At 35.6% G+C, this 18,287-nt stretch overlaps 1 protein-coding gene across 1 annotated transcript in view; it reads right to left on the bottom strand.

The window, feature by feature from the left end:
- Positions 1–333: 333 nt before the first annotated feature.
- The window catches only part of LOC113232903 (homeobox protein B-H1-like), a 38,571-nt gene continuing 20,617 nt past the window's right edge, over positions 334–18,287 (bottom strand). Inside the window, exons 2-4 of the mRNA XM_026467796.1 lie at positions 14,782–15,010; positions 1,752–1,976; positions 334–1,539 (exon numbers count right to left, since the gene is read on the bottom strand). Of these exons, the coding sequence (XP_026323581.1) occupies positions 1,293–1,539; positions 1,752–1,976; positions 14,782–15,010 (701 nt within the window). The 3' untranslated portion in view covers positions 334–1,292. The remainder of the gene's footprint in view (positions 1,540–1,751; positions 1,977–14,781; positions 15,011–18,287) is intronic.

The following is an 18,287-nucleotide window of genomic DNA, read 5'->3' as shown; positions in this document are numbered from 1 at the left end:
GTCTGAATTCGGGCCAACAGCCTCTGCTTGAGAGGTCAGACCATAAATAAGGCTGTCACGGCTTCATTTAATATAATTTTCATTATACTAATCACATCACATGTAAACGCGTACGATAGAAACTTGTTTATAGTTCTTTTCAACGTTTTCATAGTTGCCAAAGTTTCAAGTTACAAGTACTTTGGTATAAAGGAAACAAAATAAAAATTAATTGACAACATTTTAATTACAAAACACCACAAAATCTATCAGACATAAAATGTCACATTTCGGAATGCTTAAGTACGTTGCCATAGCTATAATAGCTTTAGGTACTTTATTACAGTATATTTAATACTTTATGTTGTGTATTATATACTAACAATACATACATATGAATAGTTATATATTTTGTCTAAATATACAGTTTGCACAATCAGTTTTTCATGAGATTTTGTTCGATTTTCTACTATTTCAAATGGCTTTTTAAAAGTGACCTCACCGAAATATTTGAGTGCCATAGACCTTTCTAAAAATAAGAACAATATATTTTTGCTGTTCTATACAATACAAGAATAAAATTAAATTCCAATGTTTATTTTTAATAACCAAAATATTCTCAAATAATTTCATTGTTCCAGAAGCTGAAATTAAGAAAAGTACCTATCACTGGGAATGTCTTTCAAGTTCCTGAAGTAAAACGTACTTAAAATATTTAAGTATTCATCTATGGAATGCATTTGTTTTTCTATGCAATTACGATTTACTTACAAAGCAAGTTAATTTCTATTTATTAGTACACGACATCGAATAATATTATACATACGTTCTTATAGTGAGAGCTTATAATATCACATTTGGACTACTGTCCACACTTCACGATCGACTTCTTAAAACTGTGGGTCAAAATAAGATGTACAACAAATTACAGTTAACTGAATGTAGTGCGAAAAGTTTTCTAGTGCAACATAAGAATATTGAAAGTTGATACTCATGGAAACCATACAAAAACAAAGAAGGTAATACAACTAAAGATTACCAAAATTTGATGGCTTCTTCACTTTTTGTTTGAACGTACTTCAAGCACTGTTTTTCCACGTTTACACCAATGTCCACTAATCTCCTTATTTGACTCACTCGCGGATATCACATTAAGTAGTCCTGCGTTCGTTTTGTACGGAGAAATTAATCAACGTCTGTAGTGTCCGCTTTAATGTCTTTTTGAATTTATGTTCACAAGTTTCACAAATTACTCTTTAGCTTTTATGGTTGTTCATAATGTCTTTTCAAGGCAATGTATTTAGTCATATGAATTAAACATGTATAGGTTCGTCGTCTTCCTCGTCGTCAGTGCGTCTTTCCATGGAGGGTTCTCGGGGGGAGCGGTGAGGGGGCGCGGGACTGCCAGGGTCTACGTCAGGAGATGGCGTACGCCGCGCCTGCGCATAGTACCCTAGCGCTCCCAGCGCTGGGGCTCCCAAAGAGCCAAGATGCGCCGATGGGCCTGGCAACCCTAACCCGAGAGGCGGTACTCCGGCCAAAGGTGCGCCGGGATATAACCTGTTGTCAAGTATTACATGTGAATAAACGTCCAGAACAAAGAGTCAAAAGTCTGAGCCACCCACACAACTATTGAAGATTTACGACATGTAAATAAGGCGTCACTACATAATATAAAAAAGATATTAGAATCGTGCTTAAACAGAAAACACGTTATTAAGCTACATACTACTACTACATAATCCAATTAGATATTGATTTACAATCATTACCGGTATGGCAGAGGTTTCTGTAGCGTATTAGCAGTGGCGGAGGCAGCAGCAGCCGCCGTGGCTGCGGCTTGGCGGTAATACAAGTCGGCAGCCGCAGGAGCGGGTTGCGCTGGGTACGCTGGCACGCCAGCCCAGTACCCGCCATACAGCCTCTGGAACGCCGCGTAGTTCCCGGCTTCTGCTAGGAGCTCTAGCCCTACCGCTGTTTGTCGCTTCCATTTCGTCCTAAAGACAAGAGAATGAGGTTATTATTACCGCTATTAACATTCTTACACTCACGTTACAATACGTTTATGAAAATGTGATTTATGTTAAGAAACATATTATTTTTTTATGAAAAATAGTGACATTTGTACAAGGAATAAAAATAAAGTAGCTATTCTTGACAGTCGTCTTCATACAGTATCAAATTCATTTAAGGTGCGATGTATACGTTTCTTGAATAAGATTCCGATTGATATTCAAAATTTGCCATTTACGAGGTTTAAAGTACCTATAGTGAAACAAAAACTTTTTAGTAAAGGTTATTATTGTATAGCTTCTACGTACTTGGATGACAAAAATTCATAGTGGTGATCCGTTTAGCTCTTGCAAGTAGTCTCGATCTAAGATGTTTAAATTAAAAATTGTAATGATAAATGTATTCAAATGTACATTTACAAAGAGCTTCTTGCTCATTCTTCTCATGGGATTCTGCCTTACGAATGAGCAGTAGAGTTCAATCAGTATGACAATTTCCAGTATAATTTGCTTACCTATGAAATAAAGATTATTTGACTTTGATTTTAACCGCGGAATATTACAGACATACCAACACTACAATAGACTAGTATCATTAGTATTTGTAAAAGGCAAGATAGAGAATCGCAATCTCGTTTAAACTTTTTCTTATGTAGAGATATACTTCATGCAATGAACTAGAACTCTACTCTGTTTGATATTTCAAACATATGATTTACTGCTAAAAAACTACAATCTTTGCAGTGAAATCTAACAAAGCATTCACGGTCCATTAACAATTCAAATAAATCGATAACCGTTGTTGAAATCCCACAAGGAATTACACAAAAACGATTTATGCCACATTACGAGCTTCAATCGAGTCTAAAATTCTCTAAACTATCGTTTACAAGTACCCTAAAGCAATAGATCTGTAACCCTTACATGACCCCAAATGTCCCGAATCGTCATCAAATTTGTCACAAAGCACTAGAGAGGACAATGAAGACGCAGCAATAGCAATGTGCGTGGAGTAATAAAAAATACAAATAAATAAAATAATAAATTTGACAAAACGTCTTGGGCACTCGTGTGCTCGACGAAGCGTAGTCGAGTGGCTTAATTTGATTTATTTTGCTTTGCTCGAAAAGGGTGAATTCATATAAATTAAGCAATATTGCTGTAGGGATGTTTCTACATTTAACCGCGTAGTGCTCTAAACAACTTAATTACAGCATGCGAACAAGGTCTATTTAATAGTTTGCAATTCATAATGTAATAAAACTAGTATTAGTAAAAACGAAATAACATTAAACTACAGTGTAAGCAACATGAAACTTCGATACACTATAATATAAAAATCCACGCTAGATGTACGTTAGTACATATTATATCCAATTGAAAAAGTACCATATATTTTACATTTGAATAATTAATCACAAAAGTTAATAAATTATGTAATAATCGAGAATTGTCTCATTAAATGAATTTAGAAAAAAACCATATCTGTATTATACCGACGCAATTATCAACAAACAATAAAAATACTCCCCCGAACTTGAAAAATTTAATTTGGCTGGAGTTGTCGATTAGTTCCGAAGTGGTGGGTTATTGTCGTCGAGTGAGTTTTTATTAATTCGAAGGGAATGTTATTGCGATGCGCATTATCATTGCTGTTATTGTAATCGGCCTTTGTGGGCGCCCTCGTTGTGTGGCCCCGAACCCCGCCAGCGCGGCCGCAAGCCGCGGTTGTTAGCAGACGCTTCACTGCCCAACTCATTAATTAATTTCTCTAAATGGATCATTTAATTTTATTAAATGTAAATTAGGGGGAGTTCAGATGTTTTGTTCGCCTTCTATCTGATGATTTATAACCTCTCATTTATTATTACCATCAAGTAAAAGTTTAACAAAATTAACCAACGAATTATAATAACTTGAAAGTGAATTCGGTTCTAAAGACGCGTTGATATCTATCTACCTATAAATTATATGCATGCACACATTGCAGACAAGGGTAATGGTATGATAATTTAAACGCCGATCTTAATTATCAGTAGCTGACAATTAATCGATAGAAAGCGTCTGTTCTGACTGGCATTAATCATTTTATTATGACGGGTGTTCATAAGGAACGTTATTCATGAGCACTTATTTAATTGTCAAGTGGCGAACGAGAGGCAATCTACCCGGTGCTCAGTGACACTATTCTTTTTATTGCCGCTGCCGTCGGTTACGAACAAAAAGCTCTCACAGCGCACTTAAATTTCGTCTGCCATCTCGAGACGTCTCACCAGACAATACTATTCTCTCTTTTTAACCCGAACACGGCACCTTAAAAGCGGGTTTTCTCCGTCTCTCTCCCGCAGTCCCCCGGCGGAGCCCGAGTACGCTCCGCCCAGTGGTTTAGTGATTTGATGCTGCGTGAACTGATTCAATTGTTGTTCGAGGATGTTCGTCCGAAAACGGGCCTTAACAATTCAAGTTAAAGACGAAAATGGTCCGGTAAAACGATCCCACTTACGACCTCTCCGAGGGGGAGGTTGTTTATCTCGATTTGGGTTTGGACGACGTGATGCGAATTCGGCTTGTGTATCCGGTAGACAAAGAGTGCTTTCATCGATCGAACTGTTTGCTCGGAGGCGCGCTTAAGTCATTTCGTCCCTCCGCCACAACCGCCGTGGTCCGCTCCAATTTGGTTCTGTTCGAACGTTATTTATACACTCCTTAGAAAGTTCATAAACATGTTTGCGTACGAGTGTTCTTGTGGGAATTGTTTGGAGTTGAATTTTTGTTTTTACGCGAGGATTTATGTCGCAGAAAAATATTTTTGAGTCGGTTTGCTTGGATAAAAATTAATCCAAGAAAATAATTTTTAATATTGCAAAATACCTTTAGTGCTAAAATCCCCCACTTAGGTTTCATGGAATACCTTTTTTTTTGCTATCAAAGCATTTAGGCATCAAAAACCGACCTAAACCAAATGTTGAATCACGACCTAAACTTAGTATACTAAATTACAAGTCCGAATTCTAATTGCTTTGGCAATCCTCATATTAAAATCCGGCCAAAGCTGAAATGGCATTTGCAATATAATTATTTGTGGTTAAATGATAAGCCAGGCGACCTGCGCGTCCTTGGTTCGATTCCAGTGTCTCTGGAGGTGTAATTTGGAGGGTTCGCCATAACCGATTAAGTCTGCTTCTTGGTAGCTACCCGCGGAACCTGCGTATTATGTCATTACAGATGTGTGTAGTGTACACACGAGTGGAATTTCAATTTCTAAGATTGAAAACCTTTGGAACTAAAAATATGCTATTTTTTTGTGATACTAAGTGACAAAACGAACAAGTCGTGCGCCTGGTGCCAAGCGACTCTCCTGTCCATAATGCTTGCAGCGTGACTCAGAACTTTATTTCACAAAGATCTGAAGGACACTGCCACTATGCCCGTCACCCTGAGACATAAGTTGACAAGTCACATGTGCGTGTAATTTCACATTACTGCTTGGCGACAATAATACTTAAAGTAACAACAGCACAGTCAAAAGCACGCCAAGCTTGACACTTTGTACTTTGGACCGTTCTTATGAGCGGCATAGAGTTGGATGTAAGTCTTAAGTGTCAAACTTGACGTGCTCTTGACTGTACTTCCTTCGATGAACTCGGTCATAAGGTCATGCTAATATGAAAATATGCAACAGACAGTATAGCAATCCTAAATCGAGATAAGAATAAAAACAAATTATCGATATTTCGCTGTTCTTTTTATTATATAAGTAAATAATTCCTATTTATATACATGACTAACTAGAAAATAACAATTTTGTGCACAAAATAGATGCTACGATGTCGCTCAAGCAATACATACTTATAAAAAGTGGGAGATGTAATATTTTACAGAGGACCCCATAAATAAACTAAAACCTTTTTGACAGCTGGTTTAACTGTCGACATTATTTATTATATGTTTTTTCTTTTATTGATAGGTGTCGCCAATCCTTTTCTTCTGTTGTTTCTTTTTTTAAATGGCTACGTTAAACGCTTAACGCATAACGCTTTCCCGCGAAAATTGTCAGAAAATTAATATACCTATTGAAAAAAATTATAATATAACGTCCGGATACTGCCAGCAGAATGGTTAATTAGACAACTTGTTTGAAAGTACGAAAAAATTTACTACTACCTTTTCTTCTTGGTTACATTAGATTTTCTTTTAATTAGTAGGTTAGATTTCTAATATTTAGGCTTATGTCATGGAATAATCTGGTCTGTTAGTTAATTTAACGTATCTTTTGTAAGACTTGTATAAGACTGTATGGTTTTTCCTTACCATACAAAAACAAGGAATTTTTAATTTGTTTGGCAGGGATCATTTTCTAAACCATGCTATAATTTAATAAATATACAGGTATATCTCTAAGGGACAGTCATGCTCGTCATGCATATGCATGACGATATGCATGGGTATATATATACCCAGTGATGCAATCTAGACCAAATTTCGTTTGGAGCATTTCAATACCTCACACGTAAGGTTGTAAGTCAAAATACCATATTTTGCTTTTTAACTCAAATATGTCACTTAGTGTAAATCACTTAGTGTTATGTTTACTTTTAAACATGGAACCTGTAATATACATAAAAAAGGATATATTTAAGTTAAAAAGCAAAATATGGTTGGTTGGAAGGTCGATTTTTATCACCGGTTTCGCATAGTGTGAACGGATTCACAGTCACACACCTAGGCAACCACAGCATCGAAACGAGCTTATACGCGTTTACGCAAATGATACGAATTTGCGCACCACTCCAACCCGACTGCTTACTCTCTAAGCATTTTTAGCACAAACGTTACGGTACAAGTTAGGGTTTTTAAGATTCTGTAATTTATTTAAGGGTTTTATTTAAGGATCGTTTTAAATATTGCGATTCAAACACTGAGTAATCAATGAGAAGAAAAATTAGACAATAAATTTGCTTAAAAATATATACTGTAAGAAAAATAAATTTATAATAATAATAATAGTGTGCCAAATAAGTTTAGTAGCAGAATAGTTCCTTGTGAAAGAGCTCGTCCAGGGAAGTACTACTTACTACTTTATCCATTTTCACCGCTAAGCAGTAATGTGAGTATTACTGAGTTCCAGTTTTGAACAACGAGTGCTGGTGAAATTCTAGACAATGAGACTTGTCAACTTATGTCACAGGGTGAGAGGCGCAGTGGCAGTGTTCCTTAGATCTTTGCGATTTAAAGCTCTGAGTCACACTGCAACTCCTATGGACAGGCGTGTCGCTTAACACCAGGCTCACGACTCGTTCGTCACGTCACTTGCTATCATGAAAAAAAACAACCACAGAAATTACCTGGTATCAAACTAGGGATTTCTCTGTATTATGAGTACCAGAGTAACAATATTCTCTCCGGGGCTCTACTCAGAACACCCGAAAGGAACAATCAGAAAAGTTCTTTTCTAAAACTTCAAACTAAACGTTTTAATTAGGCATAGGTATTTCTTAACAATTAACTTCGTGTGTTTTGCCTCCAAAACATACGTATACGCCAAATCAACATAGTATTAATATGTATAGTATGGTAGATACATTAGTTTAGTGAAGGAGATGAGTGTGTCATTAGGGCGGTCGCAAAGCAATCACAGGATTACAAGTCGGCGACTAAACGGTCTGCAAAAGATCGCCACCGCTTTACGACTACGGAATTGAAAACGCTCTTGTAGAAATCACTTTCAACTTTTACTAAAACGTGAGTATTTGATTTTTTTTTTACTAAATTAGGAATCCAAAAAGTAGTTTGTTTAGGAAACCGACAAAATAGAAATTTTTATTGAATATGTTTTACTACCATGATATTTTTTGTGAAGTTACTCTTACTTGTTTGTTATACCTATTAATACAAAGATCGATTAGTAGCAATAAAGCTTCTTGTGAAAGAGTTCGTCGAGGATAGTAATGCCACCTTTCCTATTTCTGCCACCAAGCAGTAATGTCAGCATTACTGCGTTCCGGTGCTGGTGAAATTACAGACACATGGGACTTGTCAATATATGACTCAGGGTGAAGGGCGCAGTAGCAGTACCACTCAGATCTTTGCGATTTAAAGCTCTGAGTAGCACTGCACCTGTTAAGGTCAGGCGTGTAACTTACCTCAGCCGAACGACTTGTTCGTCCCGTCACTTCATATTATTAAAAATGGTTCTTGTTTTGATATGGAAAGCGATATTATACCCCGAAAACGTAAATTTTCGGATTACGCATATTATAATACTATCGTGTTACAATATGCGTAATCCGAAATATAATATGTAATACCCACCTATGTACCTATAATACTTGGGAATATTTTACGTTCACCTTGTACATACAAAATAATAATGAAATAACTTAAAATGAGCTATCAGAATATCTAAATATATATACTCAAGTATTCGAGACGAAAAATCCTGTATGATGAACATTCTTCCACCTTGAAAATACGAAAATTGGAGAAACGTACCTAATGTGTTTAAAAATTAGACTTTTTTTTATAAATTATTACATGGAATTGATATGCAATTGGTGCCTTGTTTTTTCTTATCACTAGAACACAACAGTTTTAGAAGGCTATAAATTTGAATATTTTGTGAACACGTATAACTATGTATTGTATAAAACGTTACTTATACAGAGTGAAGTTTTATCCTAACTTGTATTTCTCGCTAAGTGATTTTGTAGTCTTTTGAAAAATAAATATCTTAAGTTGAGTTATACAGAGCGAGAAGAGAAATAAAAGGTATTTATTTCAAAAACCCTTAAAAATCATTGTTTGATACGGAAATTAAGTTCCGACTCATAATTTAGGCAAATTTAAAAGATCACGTGAGTCGTGACCTTCCAAATCCCCATCTGCCTTTGTCCAGCAGTGGCACCATTTAACGATTGTGCTGAATCACACGTCGCAACCTTTCATTTGACTAAAGGCTCGGGTAATATTCCCCGGCGCTAACGTTAAACCTTTACCTGTTCGGCGAACATGATTTCACTTCTCGTAAGTGCCAACTGCGTGTTTGTTTTGTTCATTTTTCTTTTCTTGTTAAATAATAATTTTAGGCGATCTTAAGGGTACCATTTATTTTAATGTCATACTATTTATACATACATTTATATTATCGAAAGGTACAGCATGTAAAATGTGCTAGACAACTATGAAAATTATAATTAATTCAAAAATCGAAGAAAAATTCCTTCCACCCGACAAGACATTAACTAGCGGCCGTGCGGGACCGTTGTGTCACTCTGCCAACTAAGCTACAGGTTGAGTAAGCAGGTCGACGAAGTTCTTGTCTGTTATAGATCTTTGTACTAGGATTTTTCGGCTTACAACGCCGTATGAAAATTACGTGGTCTTGAACTAGGCAATCCCCTGTACTAGTTAGTATTGCAGAGCTACGAAATTCACCGAAGCACTACCCAGTATACCCAGATCAGAACTAGTTCGGATAAATTTGTTTCCCAAATGGTATGTCTGCTCATCTGGCGCCCATAGTGCTAGCTGCTGGGCCACTTTAGTCGGCAAACATATAAATATCATCATCAACCATGTACATGTCCCGCTGTGAGACACGAGACTCCTCTCAGGCGAAGGTTTAACCCATAGTCCGCCACGCTGACCCAATGCGGGTTGGTTACTACACAAGGCTTACGAGAGTTCTGAACTTCATCACGATGTTTTTCCCCATTTTGGCCGAAAAGTGCATTTTAAATTTCAAATTAAATTTCGCACATAAATTCCGGAAACTTAGAGGTGTGAGCCCGGATTTGAACCCACGACCTCTAGAGGGACTAGGTCGAACCATTAGGCTACCACGGCTTCTACACATAAATAAACGCTATCTATTCAGTTTTAGTACCTAACCGAATTATAAAATCAAACATGCAGATACGTAGCAAAGGTAGGTACTATTTGTGTTGTTAACTTGTACATATGATTTAATGTACTACTCAATAGGCGAGAAAATCAATAGATTGCGGTATTGATTTTCATTGAATATCCTGATATTTTTACTACAATGACATTCATATATTTTATTTGTGAAAATACACCACTAGTTATTATTATTATTGATACCAACTAAGTACTACAGTCTGAATCCACAGATCTTACGGTTTTTTCTATGTGCTAGCACGGCCTGTTCTCAGTTGGTAAAAACGGTGGCCTATGTAAGCAACAACGCTGATTCAAGTTCAGTCAAATCGAAAGAATTTTCTTTGTGTAAATCGATCTTTGTATCAATAATAAAATCAAACAATGTTAAATTATTAATAGTTATTTGTTATGCAAGGTCGCAAAGTTGTTGTTTGACGCTAGTGCTTGTATTGAAACCTGAGCAAGCGAAGGAAGCTAAGATTCAAAAATAGATTCCTGAGCGTAGCAAGGGTTTCAAGGCACAAGACGCAAAACAACTTTGCTGCCGAGCGAAACACACAACTTTTCACCTCACTATAACGAAGAAAATGATACATGAAAGAAAATACAGTTGAACTATAACAAAATAATTTAATAAACAAAATTTTTTTAAATAAGTTATAGTTGTCAATCTAATGTCAACATTAATAAGAATAAAATATGGCAACGGATTTATATTACATATATATATAATGCATGATAAATCGCGTAGTAGAACGTGTCATTAGTTTTTTTTTATCGAAAGAAAAAGTTAGGTGCACCACTGTCCATCGTCAAGTTCGAATTTCAAAAACCTTCACACTCACTAGTCCACACTAGCAAAAACGCTTTTGCGCCCAGATATCTAATGAGAAAGAAAGCCTCTCCGAGGTAGTGAGGTGAAAAAGTTCTTTTTCTGCCAATAAAATTTTAGTATTTTTTCAGTATACGTATTTTTAAGCTAATTTCAGATTTCCGTCATACCATGAGTCATATTCTAAAAGTATTAAACAAATAAATCGATGGATTCATAAATACGGTGTCAATTTAGTGTTGGCGGGGTAACATAATGAGAGAACAGAGAGCAGAGCGGCGTCGGCGCGGCCATGACTTGCTTATTCGGGAGCCGTTCACACGTCGCTATAACATTTTGGAATTGGTAGCCATAGAAACTCCTTAGATGAAGCAAAGGTAATGAAAATGATGTTCACGATAGTCGACCTTATTCAACATTTATTAAGTACGATGATCTTCCCCGTAGGCTGCTCCAAATAAGGAAAAGCGGAAGTACTTATCGAGGAATTAAGGCACCCACTTAAGTTTTAGAAGCGTCAAAGTACCTTGTAACGAAGTGTTCACACTCATCGTTTCGTTTTTTTTATTATTTTTCTATATTGAATGATGAATGGTGCACCACAAACAGATATATACCATACGGTATTAAGTGTTTGTATAGTATTGTGTTTATGGTTGATTTTATTTCATACATCATTTTCAAATAAATTCAAACGAGTAAAATCAATGTCAAATTTTATCAAAATCAAAATTTGGTAATCTGTAATCAACATTAGATAGAATCGGACTCTTAATTTCATGTGGCTTAAACTTTCAAAATTAAATACATATTTATTTTTACCGAAAAGATATGATTGACTGATTTATTGATAATAAAAAATATATAATTGTGAAAAATAACGTACTCAGATTGCTTTTATTTTATTACACAAAATAAAATTATTTGAAGTTTTTTTTTTATGATACCTAGTAACGGGACGAAGAAAACACGTCTATCCATAACAGTTGCAGTGGCACTCAGATCTAGAAATCACAAAGATCACAGGGGCACTGTCACTGTGCCCGTCACCCTGAGACATGAGTTGACAATTAAGTATCCCTGTAATTTCACCAGCACCTACCCTTCAAAACCGGAACACAGTAGTGCACACATTACTGCTTCGCGGCAGAAATAGCTAAGATGGGATACTTCCCTGGACAAACACTTTCACAAAAAGATCTACTGCTACTAAAATTATTTACCAGTCACATTATTTCGTATGTACGCGAAAACATATAAGTAGCTATTTCAACATAGTGATTCAGTCTGTTTTGTATATGATTACTTGTTAAAAACACATTGATCTAGATTCGACATACACATTGAAACTACTCGTCGTTACTATAATGTAAAGCAAATGATCAAATTTTAATTGTTTGTAGATAACAATTGCTAATTAACTACGTAATAAAAATCTTGTCTATGCAATTATGGTTACTTATAATGAATGGCCTAAATAGCAAATGGTTGGAGCTGCAATTAAGACCAATTACTTCTGTTACAAAGTATAATATATTTTTTAAGGTAAACCAACAATTATCGGACACAAAAGCGTGTAATGCTAGTTTAAGATAAAAATTACTGTGTCCAAATGTAGACACGGTAGAAAAACAGAAAGGAGAAAATGGCCGCAGACAAAAACCATTACATTCTTCAATTAACTCCGATTTCACACCCTTTCACGAACCGAAAAATCAAAGGCCAAACATTAGTTTAGAGAAATTATAGAAAATCAACAAAAACCAGAGCAAAAAGATGCGACGATTGAAAAACGGCAGACGGGGCGGGCACAGCACCGTGTGCGGCGCCGGAACGCTCCCGCACCCGGGCATTGAGCACTTTGAATATTTGATATTTGTAATGCTGTCAAGTTGAAAACTACCTATCAGCTTAAAAAAAATACTGCAGAGACTACAGAATACGTAGGTACGAAAAAGTTGGTATAAACCTATAATTTAAAAAAATCCCTGTCATTTATCTACTCATAAACCAACAGTCCTTAGCTAGGAACCTATTGCGCCTACAATTTTTTTACCCAATTTTGATTGTAGAGGTGTATAATTACATATAGCTTTATTTATATATAGCTATATTTCCTAAGTTATACATCGTGTTTAATTAAAACACGTACAAACAATCAATCTACAAATAGTCATCATGTTTCACTTGATTAAAAACTCCATGGAATCAATAGTAAATTAATGTAGTTTGTTTTTAGCTACCGCAGTTTTTGTGGCGGCGGCGGCCGGCCCTAATTACTCGCGTTTGTTTTTGATATTGCCGACCGGACGCTCGGACACAAAATGCTTTATGCCGTTTGATATTATTTTGAAACGTATAGATTGCATAGATTTGCTGGTTTGAAATGCTCATTGTTACCAAAATGTTTGAATAGTTTATTTAATAAATGAAAGTAATCCCGTAACCGTCCGTCATAATGGTTCCCCACCATTACTTATATTTTAAAGAAATAAAATATTGTTTAGTATTAAATTTTACTTTACATTTTGCCTTTTTAAGAACTGCAAGTGAAATTGCCAACATAAAATACATTTTAAAACGGATGGATTGCCCACATACTCTGTATGAAATGCCCATTGTTACCAAAATGTTCGTTTGGTTTATTAACCGTTTGTTCTTTTTAAGAAATAGGTTAAATTTGAATTTGCGAGTTTATACTGAAAGATAGTAAAAGTTTATGTACGATGACGTAAATGTATACTACAACTGACCAAAATTATTTAAAATTATAATTATTACTTTTGCAATAATAAATAAAACCTTAATTTTATGATTTTATAATGTAAAATACAAAGTAAATAAATAACAAGGAAAAAAACGGCAAAAAGTAAATTACGACATTTTTCGCCCCTAAAAATATCTATTTTTCTTGCTGTGACTTATAAAAAATAATCACAAAACTGTAAAGGTTTATCGTCGCTGTTCCGCATAATAACTTATATTTAAAATTAAAAAAAAAATTATCGATACTCTTCATCATTCACCATCTTAGTCAGCTTTAGCCATGAGACCTGCAAAGAACCCTAAGTGTTGGTTTGTTCGAAAAAAGAAATATACGCGATTTAAGTATCTTTTCCAATAAATAAAATATTCTTTATTTAGCTATAGTTTGTTCCTGAAAAACTGCAAGAATAATTCTAAAAATGTTACTATACTTAAATACACTTGAAGCAGGTGTACAATCGAAATTTATTCTGATACCTAATTATTGAGTATTTTATTTTCCCACAGTTGGGGTCTAAGTTCTTTAAAAGACAATAGATTACAAGATACATGTGTCCGCCAGTAGCAGAGACGCTGACTCAGCATTGCTTTGAGACGCCGCCGATCTCACAGGCGCCTCTCAAACTAATAGAGATGAGTGTCAATGTAAAAGTGACAGTGGATAGTGGTTAGAGTATGGGTAATTTAGTAACAGCGATTCTGGTAAATGGATACGAAAGATAAACTATGTAAATCAGAAAGCTTTAGAAATACCATAGTATAATAAGACAAGATGGTAACTCCATACAAACGTAACAGAGTATGTGTGCGTCCGCCGCGTACTGTGGACGCACACATTCGTATAATCTCGCAATGCTTAGCGCTTCATCTTACGCGCCATTTATTATTATACGAATGTGTGCATCTATACAAAGCGAGTAGCGGATTATGGAGTTACCATACTTGTCTTATTCTTGTTATACTAAGATAATACTATTACATTTATTACTGTGTATATAACTAATTTTCAAAAAGGCGAGATTAAAGACGACTATATCTTATAACTTATACCAATCCTAAAACGTTTTGATAATTGTTTTTTTAAGTCCATCTATCGTGCTGCTACTGTCAGTAATACGTGTAACAGTGCTAGAATTGTTTACATAAATAATTTGGGAAATCACAGTACGTCGTAGGTAGAAATAAAGTTTCTTTTCTTTGAAAGTCTACAAGAAAACTCTTATTCATTAATGCGGTCACAGTATGAACTCGAAAGGGAATATTATAAATTTAATTAAAGCACTAACTCACCTTCGATTCTGGTACCACGTTTTGACCTGCGTGTCTGTAAGTCCTAGCTTCGCGGCAAGCTCCATCCTGTCTTGGACGCTGAGGTACTTCTGCCGCTCGAATGACTTCTCAAGAGTCTGCAGTTGGTGGTCTGTGAAAGCAGTTCTTGCCTTTCGCTGTTTCTTGGCGAGCGCTGAAGCATCACCGCCGCAACTCTTGCTTGATACATCATCTGAATCATCTTTTACACCTGTAATAAAAAGTGTAGTTTAAAATAAATATAGCTAAGTCATTATACTTCAAAAAACCATTGAATAATATAAATGTTTATATGATCCGACAATATATTCAACGAATAAAAATAAGTAAATGTGAACATAAATCATTTCTACTATACACCTAAAAAAGAAGTTTCCATATGTAAATCTGACATTTTATTAACTGAATTACTGAGTGAATATACCTTGTTACAACGCCATTGGAAGACTTTTAAGTGAAACACAGAGAGAGCGAATGCGGGTCGGTCGGAACACAGATTCCGTGTATTTATATGGACGACTCATACCGCTCGGTGTCTTTAACGCATTGTGTTTTCATCCACCATTAATAAAAGTTTTGAAGGTTATATATTTTTTTACTAAGATGATTCACCGTGCGTCTTGGGGACGCGTGACGTTAAACCGGTCTAATTTATTTGTATATTGTTCTACATCCTCGATTTCTCGGGATCGTGTCCCTGAAGATACGAAGCCTTAGCAAAGCTTTCTGCGGTCAACACCCGATCGAACTGCACTTCCTTCGTTACTTCGACATTACTTACCTTTCTATTTCGAACCCCCCTTATTAAAACTTAAAATTTAATACAGTTGTATTAAATTTATTAAACAAAATATTTCGGTCTTTATTAAATATTTATTTAAAATTAAAGTACTCCTTTATCAAAAAATATAGAAGGTAATAGATTACCTAAACCCTTAATTTGTTGATGACCAATAAATTTCTACTAAGACAGAATTTAATACACCATTCCAAGACTTTGTCTGTACCGAGTCTAATAAAATTAAATATGAAAATATGTTTGTGTTAGAGGCGGTGACAACCCTAATATATTGACCAACGTGCACAGAATTATGTAACTGTTAAGTAATCGATACGCGTTAAGGATCTGTAAATCATTGTATGAGCATTGGTTTGTAACGTGGAACCTTTGCGTGGACTATCGTACAATGAGTCACTTTTTTAAAATATACCTTAGAATGTTACGTATACACATGATATTTTGGTACAATCTTCAAAACGAGATTTGTGGCATATATGTATATGTGTGGCGTGCCATTCAATATTTATGACATTGTTCTGAATATATATAGTTTCAAGTATCATAATAATACATCCACATTTCTTATGTACAAAAGTCGACAGAAACGTTTAAAATTACCTATAATCGAAAACAATATAAAACATTATTTTATAATTCTACGGAGTACGAGATATAGCTATTGAATACGCACGCTGAGAATTAAGGGTATAACGCGTGAAGAATTAGCGCAGTCGAGCAGAGGAGCGTGGTTGCGGTTTGCCACCCGCGTATGTTGACCATAGCTTCGACAAATACCTCATCAAAGGTTCTCGAGTAGCTGAAGTAAGCTGATTATTTATTTTACTTTCATTTTGTCGATGATACTTAAGAAAACATTTAAGTAAATGAAACAATTTTCGGATCCAAATTTGCGTATATTTGTTTATCGAAATTAAACAACGTATCGGGCCCTTTACAAGTAACGGCTGGTTGACTCGGTTGAGTTTCATTTCCTATGTAGGTATAACAATCGTGAAAACCTAAATACTCGATAAATATTAAAGTGGTACAAATCAAGTTGTATACAAGCTGACATGCACAAAACAAGTATAGTTTTATCAGTAGCAGTTCTTTATGAAAGGTTCGTCCAGGGAAGTACTGCCAAGATTACTATTTCTGCCGCCAAGAAGTAACGTCAGCATTCCTATGTTTCGGTTTTGAAGGGTAAGGGTGCTGGTGAAATTACAGGCACGTGGGACTTTTCAACTTATGTCTCAGTGTAACGGGCGCAATGGCAGTGCACCTCAGATCGTTGCGATTTAAAGCTCTGAGTGGCACTGCAACTGTTACGGATAGGCGTGTAGTTTACCATCAGGCGCACGACTTGTTCATCCCGTCACTTGATATTGTAAAAAAAAATTTTACTGTGTCCGGTCAAACATTAGGTATATAAATACTGAAGGTATATCATACATTCACTCACATGCACTTTGACGGATTAAACCAGGTGTAACATGTTTTGTTTTCAATAATACATGGACGTGGACACATGGATTTCAAATGCCAGTCAGTAATTTAAATCAAAATTCCGGACCCGTCATTGAAGTAGCTTTATTTGCATAGGTACTCGTATTTATTAATTATCAATGCTTTTGTCACTAAAAAAATCAGACAAAGTTTACCTTAACAATCCACATCTGGCGATTTTTTGACGACCCTTTAGCAGTTTGTAATATTCGATGTAATTACGAGGGCCCATTAGAGCACGCCACCGTTAATTTATTATAATAAGGTCCAACTGCCGAGTGCGTTCAGTCGACCGTGAAAATTATTATCATTAGTGGACAATAATGTACTTACAACAGAGTATACAAACGTCTCTAGAGAAACACGGTATGGTTTTTACAGTACAGTTCATCGAATTCGTAAATCAGGAAGCCGGGAGATGCGAGTGACCGCAAAATGGATCGATTACCCTACAGATGAATGGGATGATTCGATATGCTATCGAGTCGCTGCCTTCTGCTTTAATCTTTACTGTTGTGTGTGTTTCTGAGAAATTCGGTTACTTATATATTTTTTAAATATTCATGAATGCATCACAAATTATATATACATAGTTATATAGCAGCAGTAGAGTTCCTTGTGAAAGAGTTCATCCAGGGAATTACTGCCACATTACCTATTTTTGCCACCAAGCAAGTAATGTGAATATTATTTCTTTCCGGTTTTGAAGGGTAAGGGTGTTGGTGAAATTACAGGCATACGGAACTTGTCAACATATGTCTCTGGGTGACGGGCGCAGTGGCAGTGCCACTCAGATCTTTGCGATTTAAGGTTCTGAATGGCACTGCAAATGCTATGGACAGGCGTGTTGCTTACCACCAGGCGCACGACTAGTTCATCCCGTCACTTGATATCATAAAAAGAAATACTCACTGTACAATATGGTATTTTTATTTTTCTATTTTCACTCAAATTGTAATTGAATGTCACCAGAAAAATATTGTTGAAATTATCCCGTGTACTAGGCGACATATCTGTTGCGTAAACTGTCAAACCCCAAGCACCGCGCAGGTACCTCAAGAACCGACTCAGTTAGGCGGTAGGCCATTTAACAAAAAATAAATTAATAAATATCAAGGAAGTAAAACGTAAATAATAAAAAATTAATATTAAATAATTAATTGACGATATGTAAAAAGCAAATTTATAAACAAATTTTGAT

This window comes from Hyposmocoma kahamanoa, unplaced genomic scaffold (assembly GCF_003589595.1).
Source record: "Hyposmocoma kahamanoa isolate Upper Pololo Valley unplaced genomic scaffold, ASM358959v1 78, whole genome shotgun sequence".
Taxonomy (NCBI): domain Eukaryota; kingdom Metazoa; phylum Arthropoda; class Insecta; order Lepidoptera; family Cosmopterigidae; genus Hyposmocoma; species Hyposmocoma kahamanoa.
This window is presented reverse-complemented; position numbering and strand designations above follow the sequence as displayed.